This window comes from Elephas maximus, chromosome 4 (assembly GCF_024166365.1).
Source record: "Elephas maximus indicus isolate mEleMax1 chromosome 4, mEleMax1 primary haplotype, whole genome shotgun sequence".
NCBI classification, from domain to species: Eukaryota; Metazoa; Chordata; class Mammalia; order Proboscidea; family Elephantidae; genus Elephas; species Elephas maximus.
In genome coordinates, this window is record NC_064822.1 from 62757518 (window position 1) to 62778352 (window position 20835).

The 20835-nt window shown below is 40.7% G+C and overlaps 1 protein-coding gene across 3 annotated transcripts in view; it reads right to left on the bottom strand.

Moving 5' to 3' along the window:
• VWF (von Willebrand factor) overlaps window positions 1–20835 on the bottom strand; it is a 173654-nt gene that overhangs the window by 38347 nt on the left and 114472 nt on the right. For all 3 annotated transcript variants that reach the window (XM_049882256.1, XM_049882254.1, XM_049882255.1), the window contains exons 33-38: window positions 19928–19971; window positions 19456–19633; window positions 6514–6734; window positions 5191–5383; window positions 4664–5005; window positions 2738–2937 (exon numbers count right to left, since the gene is read on the bottom strand). In XM_049882256.1, coding sequence (XP_049738213.1) covers window positions 2738–2937; window positions 4664–5005; window positions 5191–5383; window positions 6514–6734; window positions 19456–19633; window positions 19928–19971 — 1178 coding nt within the window. The remainder of the gene's footprint in view (window positions 1–2737; window positions 2938–4663; window positions 5006–5190; window positions 5384–6513; window positions 6735–19455; window positions 19634–19927; window positions 19972–20835) is intronic.

A 20835-nucleotide genomic window follows, 5' to 3' on the forward strand; every position in this document is an offset into this window, starting at 1 on the left:
ACCAGGGCTCCAGACTAGGAACAGGAAACCAAAAAAGAAGCCGCAGTAGCTGCTATGCCAGCGTTTCCCCAAGGGGCTGGAAAGATCCAGGAGCAATGAGCACAGGCACTGGCCACAGAGGGCTGTTTGGGGTGATGGCGTGGGGGGGAGAGGGCACCAGGGAGAGAAAACATCTCCCATATCCTCAGGCCTCTCTTTGCCCTGCATTTTCCCTGATCTTGTACACTGATGGCGATGCCAAGAACATGGCAAATCAAAGTATCTATATTCTGATCTTTAAACGGCAAAAGTGATGAGATGAGAAAGGAGAGGATCATATTTTCATTTTAAAGTTTTTTTTTTCTTTTTTTTTTCCTCTTTTTATATGTGGACCTCAGATAACTAAACTCAAGAATTAATAATACAATTTGCCAACTATCTTAAGAGTGGGCAACCCCCAAACAGATGACCAAAAGAAGATGTTAAACCCCCTTCTCCAGGGATTTTCATTTTCCCAGGAAGCTTTAATGGGGCCCGCTTCAGGAAGGGGAGAGAATTAAAGGTTTCTGAAAAAGGTCTTCACAGCTGCGCTTCTAGATGTGCTGCCAATGGGGCCCGTCTGGCCTTGGCTACGTTATACAACCAACAGACCAGCAGATGGCACTCTTGCATCAACTACAAGCCAACTCCATGCAGTTCTCTCACATCCCGGGCAGGAGCGTTACTAGTACCAAGACAGGACAGGTATTTGAGCAAGTGAGCTGGAGTCAAAGATTTAATAAAGGTTACACAAGAACAGCCTACTGAGAATATGGTAAGGGAAAAATTGAAGTCTTCAAAGTGAAGGAATACAAGCTAGTCAGCCACCATCACCAGTTGTAGGATTCCATGAAAGACATAATTAGGAAGCACAGAGCTGTGCTAAAGGAGTCCTGATGGTTAAGTGTCCAGCTGCTAACCAAAATGTCAGTGGTTTGAACCCACGAGCTGCCATCTCTCTATGGGAGAAGATGTGCAGTCAGCTTCTGCAAAGATTACAGCCTTAGAAACCCAGTGGGCCAGTTGTATTGTCCTATAGGGTTGGAACTGACTTGATGGCAATGGGTTTTTTGTTTTTGTTTGTTTGGGGCTTTTTTTTTTTTTTTTTGGAGCTGGGCTAGGGAATACCAGAGACAAAGAGGGAGGAAAGGGAGGCTCCAGGCAATAAGTTTCTGGATACTGGCCATGGTTCTTGCTGAACCCAGTCAGCACCTGCCCAGTACAGAGCACTCCTCCCGCTCCCACCACCATCACCAATGCCAAGAGGGACGGAGCGTGCAGGGCTCTGGATTCCTTCTGAGCCTGCTACGAATGCAGGCTTAAAGTGCATTGTGTAAAATAAACAAGAGCTATGGAAACTGGTAAATATTTTGCCTTCCAAAGTTACAAGAGATTTAATCTCTGGTTTATTTCCCTGAAGGAAGGATTTCTAGGCTTTGTTCCTCAGTTAAAAGAAACAAATTCATTTAAATGGAAATGTTCTTTAAATTACAATTTTATTCTTTGCTGCGAAAGTAAAAAGCTGGAAATGCAGGTGGCTGGATAGGATGTTTGCTTTCATCCATTTAGACTATACCTTCTGAAATAACAAAAACTGGATGGGGTCCTTTCAAAGTTTATGATTGAGTAATTTTATACTGCTTGATTTAAAAATATATATATTAATATAACTGTTTCTATGTCAAATTATTGCACTATTTGGAAGCATTTATTTAATTCTTCATACGACCTGAATGCATACTCTAACATGTTAGACTGAAGGTGAAAGGGGCAGTGAAAGGGGAAATTGGGTCAGCAAGAAGGAACGTAGGACACCCTAAAATAAAATTCACAAGCATCCTGCTTTCAGGGCCCTAAAGCCACCTGACACTGAGGAAAGCAGAAACACTTTGCCAACTTGAGCTTACTTCTCATTACAATGCGCCAAGGAAGAGGATAGAGACCATCTCCACCTCCCTCTGAGCACACCTTACCACTACCAGCAAAACCTGAGGGAAATGACCACGATGCTAGCACTACATGTGGACTCCCAGGCTGGTGCAAACAGTTAAAGCACTCAGCTGCTAACCAAAAGGTTCGTGGTTCGAGCCTACCCCGGGGTGGCTCAGAAGAAAGGCCTGGTGATCTACTTCTGAAAAATAAAACCCATTGCCATCGAGCTGACTATGAGAGTAGAACTGTCCTGTAGGGTTTCCAAGGAGCAACTGGAGGATTCAAACTGCTGGCCTTTTGGTTAGCAGCCAAACGGTTAACCACTGTGCCACTAGGGCTAAAAAATAAACCACTGAAAATTCTATGGAGCACAGTTCTACTCGGACAGCCATGGGGTCACTGTGAGTTGGAATCAACAGCAAACTGGTAAGCACGATACAAGGTACATAATATATCCTAATAATGGTAGACATTGCCACAAAATATTCTGTTCCCATCCTCTTCTGGGTTCCATAGCATTCTATTTATATGAATATAATAATAATGTAGCAATTTTAACACTTCGATGTTTGATTACACAACTAATGTATGAGAGACCCAAAATTTGAACCATGATCTGTCTGACTCCAAAATCACCATGCAGTATTGCTTCCCTATCCCCCGATGATCCCTTAAAGAGTTGACCCCTGCTGCCAAACCTGAAGGTGCCAATCACTGGTGTACACTTCACCCCAGTGACCCCAAGGGAAGCAACCCTGGAGGAAAGGTGAGAGGCCAGGGCTTTTACCTGGTGCGGGACTCCATCCTCACTGATGCACTGGGTGCAGGCCTCCCTGGGGACACAGCTGCCTTCCAACAGGACTTGGTGCATGGGGCAGAAGCAGCCTTCCGACGGATGGTCCCCACAGGAGCTCATATTGCCCTCACAGTGCTGGGGGCAGCCATGCTCACAATGGTTGTACACCAGCGAGGGTGGACACGACATAGCTGCAAACAGAGAAGGAGGCCATTGCAATGGTACGCACCAGCCAGAGAACAGAGACACAGCTGATGGGGTGGCGGAGCATCTTGCTGGGGCACAGACATACTTGCTGGGGCACAGACACCAATTTCTATTCTCCCCATCTTCCAAAGAAGTGAAAGTTTTAGGTGAGCACATGACTACCCAGAATAAAGACTACATTTCCCCACTTCCCTTGCAACTAAGCATGACCATGTGACTAAGTTCTGACTAATGAACTGGAAATGGAATGGCAGCTTCACGGAATCTTTTTTAAAAGGCAGCTATGCATGCCCTTTGCCCTTTCTGCCTCCTTGCCCCAAACTGCTGCTTGGAACATGGATGTGATAGCCAGAACTCCATCTTAAACCATGAGGAAAAAGCCTGAGCAAGTAAGGGCAGAGCAAAAAGCTGGAATCAAGTTGGAGAGCCAGAAAAAAACTGGAGCCGCCTCCCTCTGATCAGCTTCTTGCAGCTAAATCTAATCCTACCTGATTATGTGAATCTGCATGGTCTTAGAAAGCTCTGTGATCCTTTCATTTGAATAAAAGGATTTTTTTCCTTTTTTCCATGTTTGAAAAAAAGGATTTTTTTTTTTTAATAAAATTAAATAAGGAATCCACAGTTATGAATAGCTGCTTTGGGAGAAAAGCTACAAGGTGATTCACTTCTGCTCTGTCCCTGCTCAACCCCTTCTTCACATTCTCACAGTGCCAAGGCAAGTGGCGAAAAAGGTTTTAAATGATGTGGAACAACAGGAGCTTTCCTCTATATGCATAATCAACACCCAGGAATTACACAAAGAAATTAGTAAATAGAGAAGGTGTTGTAAGTAACTTAGAAACTAATACTTGCCCTTTGATCTGCAGGCAGATTGAAAAGAGGCAGCATCGTCCCCATGGACTGAGTAAGTCAGAGCGGGAAGAAACCTAACTCATTCCGAGAGGCAGAAACATAGGTCCACAGAGGCTAAGAAAACAGCCAATCTCCAGCTGAGCTAGGACTAGGACACCCAGGTCCTCCAGCCCCAGCTTAGAGCTGCAACAGTTCTATGGTAACAAACTGAAAGAGCTCCAAGATTCTTGTACATATTGATTGTCCTCAAAAAGTCAGGGATTATATTTGATAATTAAGGGTGTTGAAGTCTAGTGCTCTTTCTACCCTAGCACCCTTTAAGGACAAGATCCATATCTAATTCATTTTTGGTATTGCCTACATATTAAATAATGAATAAATGCAAAGTCTAAGTAAGAAGCTGACCTTGAGAGGGAAAGACTGATACTACCCATCCTGTGCTATTTGTAATTAAGAAGCCTCTTAGTATTTAAGAAGAACATTCTACTCACACTTCAAAATCCTGCTCAGGCATGGCCTACCCTGTGAGCCTTTGCTAAAGCTTGGTAGAGTTTCAAATTCAATAGTGACTGATTATATTGTATTTTGCTGATGCCTATATATGTTTCTAATTAAAATCACATTCGTCACAAATATAGAAATACTAATAGAACCATGCTTTGATTTACATAGAAATTTTGTGTCTGAATTATTTACACATCTACCATTTTATTTGATCCTAACTGGAATCCTAGGCAATAGGAAATACAGGGATTTTGATCTTCATTACTCAGATAAACAATCTGAGGCCCAGAGAGGTTAAACAAGCCCGCAGCTAGTGGGTCTTGAGAATTTTGAAGGGTACATACGGAGACTTACCACAGAAATCACTTGTCCTCCAGTCAACACAGATCCCATTGGTCCGACAGAGGTGGGCATAAGAGGCAATCAACTCACACACTTGCTCCCGGTGGCAACTGTCCTGCTGACAGATGGTATAAAATGTGTCTGGAGCAAGGACTTTGTGGCACTCAGCAAACACGGCTGAAAGGAGGACCTGGCAGTGGGAGCTGCTGGAGACAGGGCACTGCTCCTCAGGAATGGGCTGGCACGTCTGCCCTGGCTGCTGTATGGTCCACTCCTGGATGAACATCCTCTGGTCTGGGGTGACTGTGCCATCCCTCAGCATGAAGTCATTGGCCCCGTTCTCATCACAGATTCCTAAAGAAACAAGGAAAGGCAAGGTTGGAAGCCTTGGGTGCCAACACTTTGATGCTAGACACCTGGCCTCTCTCAATCCCCACCAGGATCTGAACTGTAGTCCTTGTTACAGGACCCAGAAAGGTAGGCATTCAAGAGTCCCGAGAGTACACTAAGTAAGGAAGGGGAAGAGAAAATGTTCTTACCACAAAGGCCATACATCTTTGAAGCAAAAGTCTTCGGGCTAAGCTGCAACTGGAACTCATTGTTTTGTGGAGTAAACGTGAAGACATGGCCAAGATGGTTAAATCTGATCTCGTGCATGATGGCACCGTAAACACTGACTTGCATGTTCCCACCCATGTAAGGGACAGAGACCAGTCTCCCATTAACAGTCACCTGCCCAAAGAAGAAAATGAGTTCATCAGTAGTCATAACAATAAGGAATCCTTGAACTCCAATATTTGTTTCTTACTAATGTTACTGACAGTCCCTGCAAGTTCATCACACTCAACTCCAGTGTTATCCACTAACCTAAATATTTGTCAGCAGCTGTTGTTGAAAAGGGGCTTTATAGAGCTTGACAGAAGAACAGGCTCTTATAATACTGTACAGAGCGCCATGCATGTTAATGTGAACCCTGAGTCTATGTGCTCTCAACAGAGAAGAACAACCCCTTAAAGACAGGTTGGGAAAATAGCCATTGTACAAAGTCACTAGCGACTTATCTCCAGAAGTGTCTAACAGGACTATTTTAAGGTTTTTTTTTTTGGTCACTAGAAACTCTTACTTTGGAGACCTCACCCCATATCATATCAAACATTAAGATATAATCACTTCCCATAATAAATGTAGTTTTTGCTGTAAATTTTTTAGATCGGTTTTTATCATTCTGATTTTAAATTTTTTGGCCATGAGTTACTCATGTAATATACAACTAAATGTGATTTTTCAGCAATTGTGCATATTCTGGAATGTTTGCAAAGTGACAAAATCTAACCTACAAATTGTTTTCAAACGTGTAATGAAATATTTATAACTTCTAAATTAAACAAGTAATGAAGCTGGCATAATGTGACCTTTTGCAAACATTTAATTAAACATTTATTTATATCAGTTTTGCAGTTTTATTTTCAGATTTTGGAGCCATAAATTTTGTTTATTCCCTAAATAATTTCAAAGCCATTGAAAAGCCCTGTTTTTTTGTTTTTTAGCCCCTAGGCACTGGGCCCATAAAGCCTAGTGGATAAACAGCCCTGAAGTCAACCTCAATTCTCTTCCAGCACCAGAAACTGGGACTAAATCCACAGTTTAATGCTGCCTAAAACTGATCCTTTCTTCCAAATCTGGGCCCAGAATAACATGGAATCACAATGAGACAAGGGAGACAGTTATAAGCGCCTCCTAAGAAGGTGGTGCTCTGCCAGTTAACAGGAGCATCAGCTAAAACTAACTCCCACCAGGTCCATGTGTCCTCCCAGAGGTTCTGCAGCTGTCTTGCCACAGGAACCACAGAAAGTAACTCTCACCTCCATGTCACTGTGGAGCTCAACCGAGAGGCCATCATGCTTCACCTCAATGGATTTCATGCATGTCTGCCGTGCTCCTGGGTGGCAGGCGCCATTATGGAGAATCACTTCCAGGTCCTGCTCCTTGTTTTGAAATAGGACATAGGAACAGCTGCCAGTCAACTTGAAATTCTGCCCATCAAAGGTCACAATGTGCCGGGTAGAGCTTCCCATGCACACACCTAGACAGGGGAGAGCAAAGGATGGATGTGGCATTATCCAAACTCCCATACCTGCTAAATGCAAAGGAGAAGGTGTTGTCAAGTTGCACAAAGATAAAGCTGAGGACCAAAAGGGCTCTTTAGGTCACAGAGTCCAATTTCCTCAATTTACAGATTCAGGAAACCGAGACCTTGAGACGTAGAGTGGCTTAGGTATGTCACACTTGGCCATGAAATATTTTCCTGGACAAAGTTTAGAAGGATAAGTATTACATGAAAACGTGGCAAATTACAGAACCATACTTCCAAAAAATTGAATGCACTGAGCAAATGATCCACTCTACCAGGATGCTTTGGCCCAGGAAACGAAGTTAAGTTCCAGGGGTGTTATGACTCGTTGAAATCACAAGGAGCTAAGCAAGCCATAAGCTCATGATCTCACTGTAAAGAGAGTTCACGTAAAGACACATGTGTCCTTTCAGCTGCCAATGACTAATGGTACAAATGGCCATGTTGACTTTATCCCTTAAGAGATTGCACAAGAGAAATATTTCCAGAGCCAAAACAAACGGTTGGGTCTCAGCACTCCCTCATCTGCCACTCATTCTTTCACATAATCAGCAAACCCTCAAGGTTCCTATTAAAACAGCATTTGCAAATACTAACCATCTTGCCTCTACCTAAGATGCTTCAGTAAAAATCCCCACATGGAAGGCACCACTGCCATGAACGATTTGAAAGCAAATCTTGGGCCTAAATGAAGTTGGAGATGAGCTTTCCAGACAAACCACAACCACGTCTACAGTGGTAAGTGAATAAAAGCCCAATAACTGAAAGGCAGATTCAGTGGAACAGCAAGGCTGCGCCAGTATCCCTCACTCACAGCTGGGCCTGAGCAACCTCCACCTACATGGCAGCACATTCGCTAATAAATGATGGCTCTGGATGCACCATTTGTCTGAGCTGAACAGCCTCCCTAGGAGCCCATAAACTCACAATCCCTTAATAAAAGTCCTTGTGTAGTCAGTAATTTTCAAGTGACAGCCCTGACTGCTACTGGCCTACTGGCATCCATGCTGCAAGTGACCCCAAGTGCTCCAGCTGTGGACATTGTCAAGTCTAAGGAATCTATTCCCAACTTCTGTACGAATGTGATAAATCATGAAGCAAAGGAATGGTTTTAGCACACATTTGGCAGGTTAATGAAAACGGCTATGTCCATCATAAGATAAACCATTACAGTGGAATGGACACTTTAGAGCCAGAGAAACCCAGAGTTGACTTCTGTTTCACCACTTGTTTGCACTGTGAACTTGGACAAATTACTTAGCTTCTGTGATCCTCTCTTATCTCCACTGTACAACAGGATTATCATGAGAATTAGTTGCAATGTAGATAAAAGGCCTGATGCACACCAGGTGGGTGTTCAATAAATAGATCTATAAATCTTATGAACAAGCCACAGCCACAAAGGAAATCCAATAGTTTGCAGTAACAGGGAGATTTCTGGGTTGTGGGTATATTAGAACTTGAGGTTCCTTCATCTCTGAAATACTGAACCAAATTGCCTTCCAGCCAAACATCATATCATACTCCAGTTTACTGATCAGTTTAAATCAACCACATATATTAACATATTTCAGTGTTCAGGATATAGAAAAAGTTAGGTTGGGCCAATTAAAAAATAATATATGAGACAAAAACAGCAGTTCATTACAGAATAAAGTATACCTGGTATAAGTACCCCTGAAATTATTTTGTCTATAGCTCTCCTTTTCTTCAACATATTCCTAGTCATTCTTTCTGAGTGACAACACAGACATGACAGATCATAGTAAAACTTTTGACTAAAGTGTCAAAATACAATGGATACCAGATACTGAAGTGAATTGTTAAACAGACCAAGATGTAAATACTCAAAAAGACAACCAGGTAACGATAGACAATGGTAACTGCCTAGATCAACATCCCTATATATCCTCCAAAGACAATACAGAACAAATTAAACTATACAAAAGCCATGCCTCCAACATAACCAGAAGATAGAGAATGCCCAAACCTTAAATAATGTTAAGTAAAACAGGAAAAATATCACTAAATCCTAGCAAACAATCTCTCATGTTCACACCACCAGCCTTTGTCATTAACAAGAGCAATCTGAGAAAAACTCCTAAGAAGGCATTAAAGGTAGCAGCAAGTACAAATGTCTCTAAAACCACTACCAGAAACTGAAGTCCATGCCAAGCATAAAAAGATTTTAAACACGTCCTGGTAGATCAGTGCAGGGACTTAAAATATATACAATGTGAAGTGACAATCTCTGAAAGACATAGCTTCTGGGGGAGAAAACAGCAAAATGGAATGGCAAGGTATATTCGGCAATTGGGTGGTGATGGAAAAAAGGAAGCAAAAGGGAAAAATTAATGTTCTGGAAGACAGAAAAATACAAGATCAGAGGGCATTTAACTTCTCTGCATACCAAAAACAAACACAAAAATCTAAAGAAACAACTTTGCTACACTGACAGAACAGAGTATCGCTGAGCTAGAAATCTTATAAAACCTCATATTCACAAAATGAATATAAGTAAACTAAGCAAGTTTACATACAAAGTTACTTCGAAAATATCAGAAAATGAGAATCAACACTCTTCAGCTAATGAGAATTGCACTTCCAAAAAAGTCAACCATTACACAGAAGAAAACTAAGCCAACACTCCAAATTAAATGAAATATACTCAAATAAACATTTGTGAAAATGAAAACCACCTTGAATCAGCATTTCAAATACTAAGAAAAGAAATGGACCAAAAAGAGGAATAAATAGAAATATAGTGGATTGAACCCATGGAAGAAAAAAGGCAAAATCATCTCAGGAATGAAGACATAACAGCCCTATGGGGAATAAACTAAAATAAAAATTTAATAAGGAATACTGAAGAAAAGCAAGAAAACAACCAAGAGAATGAAGATGAGTTAATGAAAGAAGAGTCAGAAAGAAAGTGATGAAACTGTAAGACAAGAAAAAAAAGGCGGGGGGAGGGGGGAGGAGGGCCCCTGAAGAAGAAAAACAAAATAATGGTACAAAACTGATGTTTAAAACTATAATCCATGAAAAAGTTCTGGAAATCAAAATGACTCAATTCTACATATTGAAAGCACATGCCAGATGTCAGAAAAATTAACCCAGGAAAATCAACTCTAAGACATATTACAGTGAAACTACTAGACTTCAAAGATAAAGAAAAAAAATCCTTCAGGTCTCCAAGCAAAAAGATCAAATAATGTACAAGGGCAAAAGAATTAGACTAGTATCAGAATTCTCAAAACAACATATAAAGCAAGGAAAAAACGGAGCAGCATTAATGAGAGAAAGTATGAATCCAGAATTTTATACCCAGTTATGCTGAGTGAAATAAGTCAATCACCAAAGGACAAATATTGTATGAGACCACTATTATTAAAAGTCGAGAATAGGTTTACACAAAGAAAGATGCATTCTTTGATGGTTACCAGGAATGGGAGGGAAAGAGAAAGATAAATAAATAGATAGTAGACACATATTAATTCTGGTGAAAGAAAAGGCAATACACAATACAGGGGAAGTCAGCCACAATGTGACCAAGGCAAAGGAAGACACTGAGAGGCACACAAGAATAAAGGGCAACTACAGTAAATACTATAACATATAAAATACTGCAACAACAGTAATAACAAACAATAATTTGTGAGTGGATACACAGGTAGATATGTATGTTAAGTAGGTGTGGAAGGTTATATAGCAGTATACATACAGGCATATACAGGTATGGTTGTGGATATTTCTACATATATATTCATATGTACTGCATGTATATTCATATATGTAATAGAGCATATAGGGGGCCCAGTTATAGAAACTTCTTAGACATATCCAAAAACCTTGCAGGACTGAGTTACTGTGCTTGAAGGCTAAGGAACATAGTCTTGGGGGACATCTAGGTCAACTGGCATAACAGTTCAGAAAGATAATGTTCTACATCCTAGGTTGGTGACTAGCGTATGGGGGTCTTAAAAGCTTGTAATTGGGCATCTAAGATACAACTATTGGTCTCTTTCCGTCTGGGGCAAAGGAGAGTGAAGAAAACCAAAGACTCAAGGAAGCAATTAGTCCAAAGGCATAGTGGGCACATGAACCACAGCCTCCTTAGCCTGAGACCAGAAGAACTAGATTGTGCCCACCTGACTGCTCTGACCAGGAACACAACAGAAGGTCCCAGTTAGAATGGGTGAAAAATGTAGAAGACAATTCAAATTCATAAAAAAAAGACCAGCTTTACTGGTTCGGTAGAGGCTGGAGGAACCCCTAAAACTATTTCCCTAAGATACTCTTCAAATATGGGACTGAAACTACTCCTGGAGGCCACCTTTAAGCCAAATAAATAGACTGGACTATAAAATAATGACACCCATGAGCAATGTGCTCCATGGAACAATTGACTACATGAGACCAAAAGGGCAACATCTGCTCAAAACTAAAGATTAGAAGGCAAGGAGGGGCAGGAAAACTGGACAAATGGAAGCGGGGAACCCAGGGTAGAAATGGGGAGAGTGCCAACACATTGCAGGGATTGCAACTAATGTCACAGAACAATTTGTGTATGAATTATGGAATGGAAAACTAATTTGCTGTGTAAACTTTCAGCTAAAACACAATAAAATGTTTAAAAAAAAAAAAAAGATTTTATATCCAGCCAAGCTGTCCTCCTAGTATCAAGATTGTAGAAAAGCATTGTTGAGTATACAAGAATTTAGGAAATTATATACCCATGAGGCCTCCTTGAGGAATCCACGAGAGGACAAATTTCCTTCTACTAAGAGATGACTGGGAAATAACAAAACAAGTAAAGAGAGCATTTTTGTATATGTAATCATAGATCTAAAACTAAAATAAAAGAAGAGTGGAAGACTAACATACAAATGTTACAGGCTATGACAAAGTAGAAATAATGCAACTACATAATGGGAAAGGAGAGAGATTATTGTATTTTATAGGCAACAGGTAGACATTAAAGGATGTCTTTGAAAAGTGAAAAACCAAAAAATTAACAATTAAATAAGAAAGAAGGGACTGCGGCAGAGCCAAGATAGCAGAGTAGTCAGATGCTTCCTGTGGTCCCTCTTACAACAAAGAACCAAAAGAACAAGTGAATCAATTATCCATCACAATCTAGGAGCCCTGAGCATCCAAGACAAAGTTGAGGAGTCAGACTGAGTGGCAGGGGGAGCGAGACAGAGTTCAGGAGCAGCAAGGAGTCACCAGACCTGATCTGGCCAGCACCCTCCAGGCTGGATTGGCCGGGGTGCGGGGTCTGAGGCAAGCAGTAGCACTTGGGAGGCGTTTTCCACACTGGGAGAAAGCGAGTGGTGGAGTGTCCGCATAAGCCTGCAGAACCAGAGGAAAGCAGCACTGGATCTGCGAAAGTTAAGTGCAAGCATCTAACCTACCTTGCGGGATCAAAAAAAAAAAAAAAACTCTTCCCCCTCTGGGAAATGCTTCTCTCCCACTCACCCATCCCTTCCCCGCTCTGTTCTGGTCCCTGACTGGCTTCAGCAATTGCCATGCCCCCTGGGCCAGAAGTGGGACTTATCACACGCCCTGAGCCATTTTTCCAGCTTTGGAGAGGGAACATATTAACATACAAATAACAAACAGGAAAAAATAACCTGCCAGCTCCCCTAAACTGGGACCTCAGACTAGGCAGAGCCCCTTTGCCTGGGCACAGGCATAAGGGGTTCATGGACTTTGAATGCCTTTCACCCCTGCCTAGACTTGTGTGGGTCCATTTCAATAGTACAGGCCCTCACTAGCATAGTACAGTAGGGTACGTACCTGAAGCCTATTTTCAACTGCAACAGCTAAGGGGGAGTGACAGATTCATAACATTTGACACCACCCTACCCGTTACGCAGGGTCCTCACGTACCCCCATCAGGGCCTGAGGACTGGTGGCTCTACCCACTCCACCTAGCCACCAAGACAGGTATCTGAGAGTAAGTGGTGACTCCCAGTTCTTACAGCCAACAGTACTGGGTGCCCAAATTCTGGCTGCAAAACCCACCCGCCTATGCGCTCTAGGGAACAGGGACACGCTTTCCAACCAGGCACTCAGGGGCAGCCATCAGCCCCCTACCTTGCTTAGCATATAACCCCCTACTGCAGCCAGATAGCTGTGCCTGCTCCAATCACCCCTATGTAGGTGAGACTAGGACTGTAGGTGAGAGCCTGCACCTCACACTCAGTAACCAACAATGTAGACATCTGAGCTGAATCCACACAAGAAAAGTAAATGGACTCCTGGTCTCACATACCTAGTAGCACGTCTAATCACCTGGTGATAGGACGTGAGAGCTTCAAAGATGTCAATAATCAAAGTGGCTCACATGAACAGCCTATTCGGGCATATCAAAACAAAACAAAACAAGAAGCTAGGACACAGTAAGCAAACATAAAATAAATAAATATAATAACTTATTGATGGCTTGGAGACAACAGTCCATATCAAATCCAATAAAGAGGCAGACCATGATGGCTTCAGCAAGCAACCAAAACAAAGAACCTGGAAACCTCTTGGAAGAAGAGAGAGTCTTGGAATTACGGGAGGTAAAATTCAAAAGAGTAATATACAGAGCTCTTCAAGATATCAGGAAGGAGATCAGCAGAAACACAGACCAAGCCAAGGAAAACACAGACAAAGCAACAGAGGAACTTAAGAAGGTTATACAAGACCATAATGATAAATTTAACAGGCTGCAAGAATCCATACAGAGACAGCAAATAGAAATCCAAAAGACTAACAATAAAATTTCAGAATTAGACTACTCAATAGGAATTCATAGGAGCAGAATTTGGGCAATAGAAGTCAGAATTAGTGAGATTGAAGATAAAGCACTTGACACCAACTTATTTGAGGAAAAATCAGATAAAAGAATTTTTAAAAAAATGAAGAATCCCTAAGAATTATGTGGGATTCTATCAAGAGGGATAATCTATGAGTGATTGGAGTACCAGAACAGGGAAGGATAACAGAAAATACAGAGAGAATTGTTGAAGATTTGCTGGTAGAAAACTTCCCTGATATTGGAAAGATGAGAAGACATTTATCCAAGAAGCTCATTGAACCCCACACAGGGTAGATCCCAAAAGAAAGTCCCCAAGACATATTATAATCAAACTTGCCAAAACCAAAGATAAAGAGAGGGTTTTAAGAGTGGCTAGGGATAAATGAAAAGTCATCTACAAAGAGAGTCAATAAGACTAAGCTCTTACTACCCAGCAGAAACCATTCAGGCAAGAAGGCAATGGGATGACATACGTAAAGCCTTGAAGGAAAAAAAAAAATGCCAGCGAAGAATATATACCCAGCAAAACTTTCTCTCGAATATGATGATGATGAAAATAGGGCATTTTCAGACAAACAGAAGCTAAGGGAATTTGTAAAAAACCAAGCCAAAATTACAAGAAATACTAAAGGAAGTCCTAAAGTTAGAGAATCAGTAACATCAGATAACAGCCCAAGACTAGAACACAGGACAGAACAATCAGACATCAACCCACATAGGGAAGTTACAAAAATAAATCAAAGCTAAAACACCGAAAATACGGAAACAGAGATGTCAATATGTTAAAGATGACAACATTAAAACAAAAAAGAAGGACTAAATAATATAGTCATAGATCTTTCATACGGAGAAGACATCAAGGCGGTATCAAGAAATAAAAGATTGGTTTAAGCTTAGAAAAATAGGGGAAAATATTAAGGCAACCACAAAGGAAACTAACAATCCTACATATCAAAATAAAAAAGAAGAAAAACATATTCAGCAAATACAAAATCAACAACAATGAAAAAGATGAAAAGAAAATAAAGAAAAGCAATGGCATAGAAAATTAAGTGGAACAAAGAAACTGTCAAAAACACATACACACACAAAAATACATCAAAATGACAGCACTAAACTCATTAAAAAAAAACTCATACCTATCAATAATTACACTGACTATAAATGGACTAAATGCGTGTATAAAGAGACAGAGAGTGGCAGTAAAAAAACACAGTCCATCTATATGCTGCCTACAAGAGAAAACACACCTTAAATTCAAAGATACAAACAAACTAAAACTCAAAGGATGGAAAAAAATATATCACGCAACCAACAATCAAAAAGGAGCAGAAGTGCAATATTAATCTCTGACAAAATGCACTTTAAAGTAAAATCCACCACAAAGGACAAGGAAGGACACTATATAATGATTAGAGGGTCAATACACCAGGAGGACATAACCATAATAAATATTTATGCACCCAACGACAGGGCTCCAAAGTATGTTAAACAAACTCTAAAAGCGTTAAAAAGAGAAAAAGACAACTCCACAATAATAGTAGACTTCAACACACCACTTTTGGTGAAGGACAGAACATCCAGAAAGAAGCTCAATAAAGACACAGAAAATCTAAATGCTACAATCAACCAGCTTGATCTCATAGCCAAATACAGAACACTCCACCCAAGAGCAGCCAAGTATACTTTCTTTTCCAACACACATGGAACATTCTCCAGAACAGACCACACATTAGGTCACAAACCAAACCTTAACAGAATCCAAAACATTAAAATATTACAAAGCTTTCGAGCAGCCATCTAAGATGCATCAATTGGTCTCAACCCACCTGGAGCAAACGAGAAGGAAGAACACCAAAGACACAAGGAAAATATTGGCCCAAGAGACAAAAGGGCCACATAAACCAGAGACTCCATCTGCCTGAAACTGGAAGAACTAGATGGTGCCCAGCTACCACCGATGACCACCCTGACAGGAAACACAACAGGAACTCCCTGATGGAGCAGGGGAAAGATGTAGTGCAAAACTCAAATTCATGTAAAAACACCAGACTTAATGGTCTGACTGAGACTAGAGGAACCCCCAAAGACATGGCCCCTGGACTCTCTGTCAACCCAGAAATAAAACCATTCCCAAAGCCAACTCTTCAGAAAAAGATTAGACTGGACCATAAAACATAAAATAATACTCATGTAACAGTATGCTTCTTAGTTCAAGTAGATACACGAGACTAAATGAGCAGCTCCTGTTCAGAGGCGGGATGAGAACGCAGACAGGGATAGTAGCTAGTTGAATGGACACGGGAAACCCAGGGGTGGAAAGGGGGAGTGTGCTGTCACATTATTGGGATTGCAACTAGGGTCACATAACAATATGTGTATAAATTTTTGTATGAGAAATTAACTTGAGCTGTAAACTTTCACCTAAAGCATAATAAATAAAAAAAGAAGACAAGCGGCCTAAGGTACTAAAAAGGGTATAAGTACAAAGATAATGACCAGAAAAAAACTATAAACCTTCCCAAATACCAAAAAGAAAAAAAAAAATTTAAGTAAAAAGCCAAAGAATACACACCACATAGAGGAATAATTATAACAAAACATACATCATTACAAAATACTAAGACAGCAAGACCAAACATAAGCATAGCAATTAATGACAAGAGGCTTAACTCACCTACTCTAAAAATATATATATTTTCAATTTGGCTCAAAAGAAATATCCAACTATATGCCCTATACAAGAGACAGACCTAAATTTCAGAAAGGCTGAAATAAGGAGATGGACAAACAAACACGCAAAAATAGCCAGGAAAATGCTGAAAAAGAAAAGCTATACAAAGGTAGTAGTCTGCCATATATTAAATCATACTGATGTAGTGGTTAAGTGCTATGGCTGCTAACCAAAAGGTCAGCAGTTCGAATCCACCAGGCGCTCCTTGGAAACTCTATGGGGCAGTTCTACTCCGTTCTATATGGTCACTATGAGTCGGAATCGACTCAACAGCAGTGGAGTTTTTTATAAAGACGGGGGTCCTGCTAGATGCATGGGTTGACAGACCAATGGAATAGAACAAAAATTCCAGAAATAAACCCAAGCACATATGTGAATTTAGTACATAAAAGTGTCATCTTAAATCACTGGGGTAAAGATGGACATTTCAATAAATGGTACTGGAATGACTGGGTAGCTATCTGGAAAAGATAAAATTAGATCTACACTTTATACCATGCACCAGAATAAACTTCAAGTGAATTAGTATCTAAATGTAAAATAAAATTTTATATGTACTACTTAGTAGAATTGTTTTTCATAAAAACGTGGGTTAGTAATTCTGAAACTTTACGTGCATTCTAAGACTAATCAAAATATAAATACATTGTGGAAATGAGAGATGTGTTTCTCACTGTCAGAGAAAGCAAAGGATAAAGGCTAGAATATATTAGATTAGAATTGGAGGTGTCAATTTTATAGTAACTCGTAGTTTAGGTGGTGGGTGATAGAGATGATAGAGAGAGAGAGAGAGAGATAATGTCCATATACATATGTATGCTGCCTAGCTCTGTCTGCTGAGAGAGTAATGACATCCCAGTATCACTGAGCACAAATGGCACCCAGATCTTTGTTTCTAAATATCATTCTACAATAAAAAGAACCAGGATTATTTAGAGAAATGGCTGACTCCAGGAAGGACACAAGAAAACTATGAGTCTAGAACATCTTAAGGTACTAGAAAGTAAAGAACTCAAACATGACGAGGAATAGTATTTTTTTTCTAATTAAAATCGAGAAAAAAAGATGTTAAAACGACACAGAAGTGAAAGTGAAAGGACTCTCAATGGTCAAATATGGGACAACTTGAGCAACAAATAAATAATGCTAGTAATTGATATACCCCATAGAATAAAATAAGAATTCATGAATTCATATGGATATGAATAATTAATTGAATTAATTAAACAGAGGATAAGGGAAATCTCTTTCAGAAGAATTCCAATGAGTCAGTGTGGAGAGAATAATGGAAATCAAAAATCACCATCTGGCAGACACTACGTAAAAATTGTTTCAGGCAAGAGTCATCAATGGATGCTAAAATTAGTGGGCAAAAGTATGATAAAACCAGAATATTTCCATAGTTCCAAAGTATCTCCAAAATAGTTATTATGTGCAAAGAGAAAAATAGTAACTTTATAGTACAGAAACCTGGCAGACACCACCTTAACCAAGCCATCAGAGTTAGCGTCATCAGTAATTAGGCAAATTGACATCATGTGCCTCTTGCTATTATGCACTAAGAAGGAAAAAAATTTATAAGCTGAATTTAATCCAAATTGAGGGACATTCTACAAAGTCAATGGCCAGTTCTCTTCAAAAGTATCAAGGTCATTAAAATCAAAGAAAAACTAAGGAATTGTTCCAGATTTACAAAGCCTTTTAAGGAGGCATGCCAACTAAATGTAAGATGTGATTCTGAACTGGATTCTAAACCAGAAAAGAGACATTACTGAGACAATCAATGTTAATTTCCCAAATTTGATCCTTATACTGTGGTTATATATAAAAAAAAAAAAAAAAAATTTTTTTTTTTTTTTTTTTTATGAGTCGGAATCCACTCGACGGCACTGGCGTGGGTACCATGGTTATATAAGATGGAGAATCTCAGAGAAGAATGCACAGCAATTCTCTGTGCTATTTTTGCAGCTTTTTTGTTAAGTCTGTGGTTATTTCAAAATAAAAAAAACTGAAAAGAGCAGCCAGCCAAAGAAGATGAACTACTTCTCACAGGATTGGGTAGCAGAGGAGCCAGAGCAGGGATGCCTCTGAGGAAGCCTCCAACTAGCTAGCAAGAAAAAGAGGCTGCTTTAAACACCTGCCAGGCCAGAGTGCAGAGCCATCTCAAAGCAGCGCCAGTCACACAAGAACTTTCTGAACTCCCTTCCAACTCCTCGCCGTGCTCCAAGCTGGGAAAGAAGCTAACCACACCCCTTTCCCAGCAGGCAGGCTGCCCAAGCCAGGGTTGTGGAGAAGTTTTAATGCTAAATCAAGTTCAAAGTGGAGTGGGCATTCTAACTACCAAATTGAGACTTTGTTTTATGAGTTAAAGTGACCATAGAATTGTTTATGAAGAAGCAGAAATGTCTTGAGGTCTGCTAGAATTTCCTAGTTTCTCCTTGGCCAGAGAGAAAACTTGCCCTCCTAAATATATTCTAAAGGGAGAAGGGGATATAAAATACAGTTCTGATTATATCCCACAAGTTGTGTCTACTCGACATAATGATTATGATCTAGCCACTGGAGAGTAGGGACTACAGTAATCAACCAATTTCTCCCAACCACGAGACAGAGGGCTAAGGCACACCCACGGATGAATGCTCTCCACTGGCTTACATGAGATGGAGGAGTTGAGCATGTCTTCCTCTTAAACCAGACCACTGTGATGACCTACAGTTACACCCAGCCCCCACAGAGCTGTAGGTGTGAATGGAGAGTTTGGGGGAGGTGTCTCTATCACTGCTGGATTTCCACTGCTACACCCCAAGCTCGTAGTTCCCCTAACGTTGACCTGCCAACAGACAAGCTGAACACTGATAACAGAAAACAATTCCTCCTTCTGGTGATGCATAACCTGAGGAAGTGGCTCCTAAAAGCAGAGGAAGAGAATAATGATCCCTGAGATTGGATGAAAGCACATCCAAGGAGCATGGGCGGGAGGGAACACAGGTGAAGGCAGTACTCTGCGTGTGTGGTGAGAAAGGAAAGGGTGAATTGGGCTGGTAGGCTTCTGGTCTACCTTTCTGCAAAGCCAACCTAAATGCACTGCCCCTTTAACACTGTTCAGTCTGCTGAAGCAAAAGACTCACAGGGGCAGGTCCAGCGGCAACCACAGGTCTCCTCCACCCTAATGGGGGACTGGCTGTTGGGGCATGAAGGCTTTGGCCCCCGGTCACAGTTGACCCGATGACTCTTCAGCAAGGTCTGGCCATCTGGCAGGCAAGTCACTGTGTGGCACTGATCTGGCAAGGTCCAGACGTCCCCAGGCTGCTCAGAAGAAAGAATAAGATTCAGGCAACGAATAGGTTGAGGGACTCCAACTCTAAAACCATATTCCAGGTCACTGACCACCTCTGAGGACATAGAAACTGGGATTTGGATATAGGCCAAAATGGCAAGAAGGCTGTACATGAGATAGGGTGCAGGACACAAATATACAGGTGGTCTCTAAAAGAAGGAGACCTGGACTGAGAACAAAGGAGGAAAAGTTAGCCAGTGAGAATAAGGATCCCTAACATACATTCATGATTTTTCTTTCAAAGTCAACAGAAAGGAACTTACCCTCTTCTCGTTCCCATCCTCATCCATACAAACTCTAACAAACACTGAAAGAGACACAAACAAGACTTTAGTTTCCACCCATCACCTAGAAATTCTAAACCATTCACAATGACTGCTTGGACTACCTGGGCTAGCCCTGGAAGTCAAAATAATTCTGAAAAAAACCTGAGTGGGTTCAACAGAGAGGACACAGGTAAGGTGGTCATCCTGTGGTTCTTCAGACATGCTTTGTGGTTACTAATAATAATGATGATAATAACAACACTGATAATATGGCAACCTCTACAGTTCACAAAGCATTTTCACCATCATTATCTCCTTTTCTTCTTTCATGGGTAGATCAGTGCCTCCTGCATTATGAGGCAAGCTCCTAAAAATTTGAAAGAGATCTACTTGAAGATTCCTACCAGGAGAGCTATCATCCAGCAGAAAAGGGCAATAACTCTGTAGCTGGTTTTGCCTGACAGCTAATTACATTAGGAAAATATATAAAACCAGGCCAAAAAAAAAAAAAAATACATGGGTTAAAAAAAAAATAGTTCCTTACCCTTAACTTACAAAATATGGGATGTTGATATTAGACTCTGTGTTATTGTATTTCTAAAGTCCTTTGTACACAAGCCGAGGGCGAGTACAGAGAGATGGGAAGACCATGATCTGCAGGATGTTGGGGTTCCCTGATTATATCTTCCATTTCTTCTGTTTAATTAAGGTCCCTCTGCACAAATAGGCATGGGCTTTCCCTCCTAAATCTTAGAAGGACAGTAGGTTGGAAGGAAAACTATACACAGAGAACCTGCGATGACTCCTTGAAAGTTTGTAGTACAAACCTATCAAGAACAGAAATTTGAAGTTCCTGGTCTACATAGCAATCTTCTTTCAAGGCCAAACCCTATGAATGGGCACCC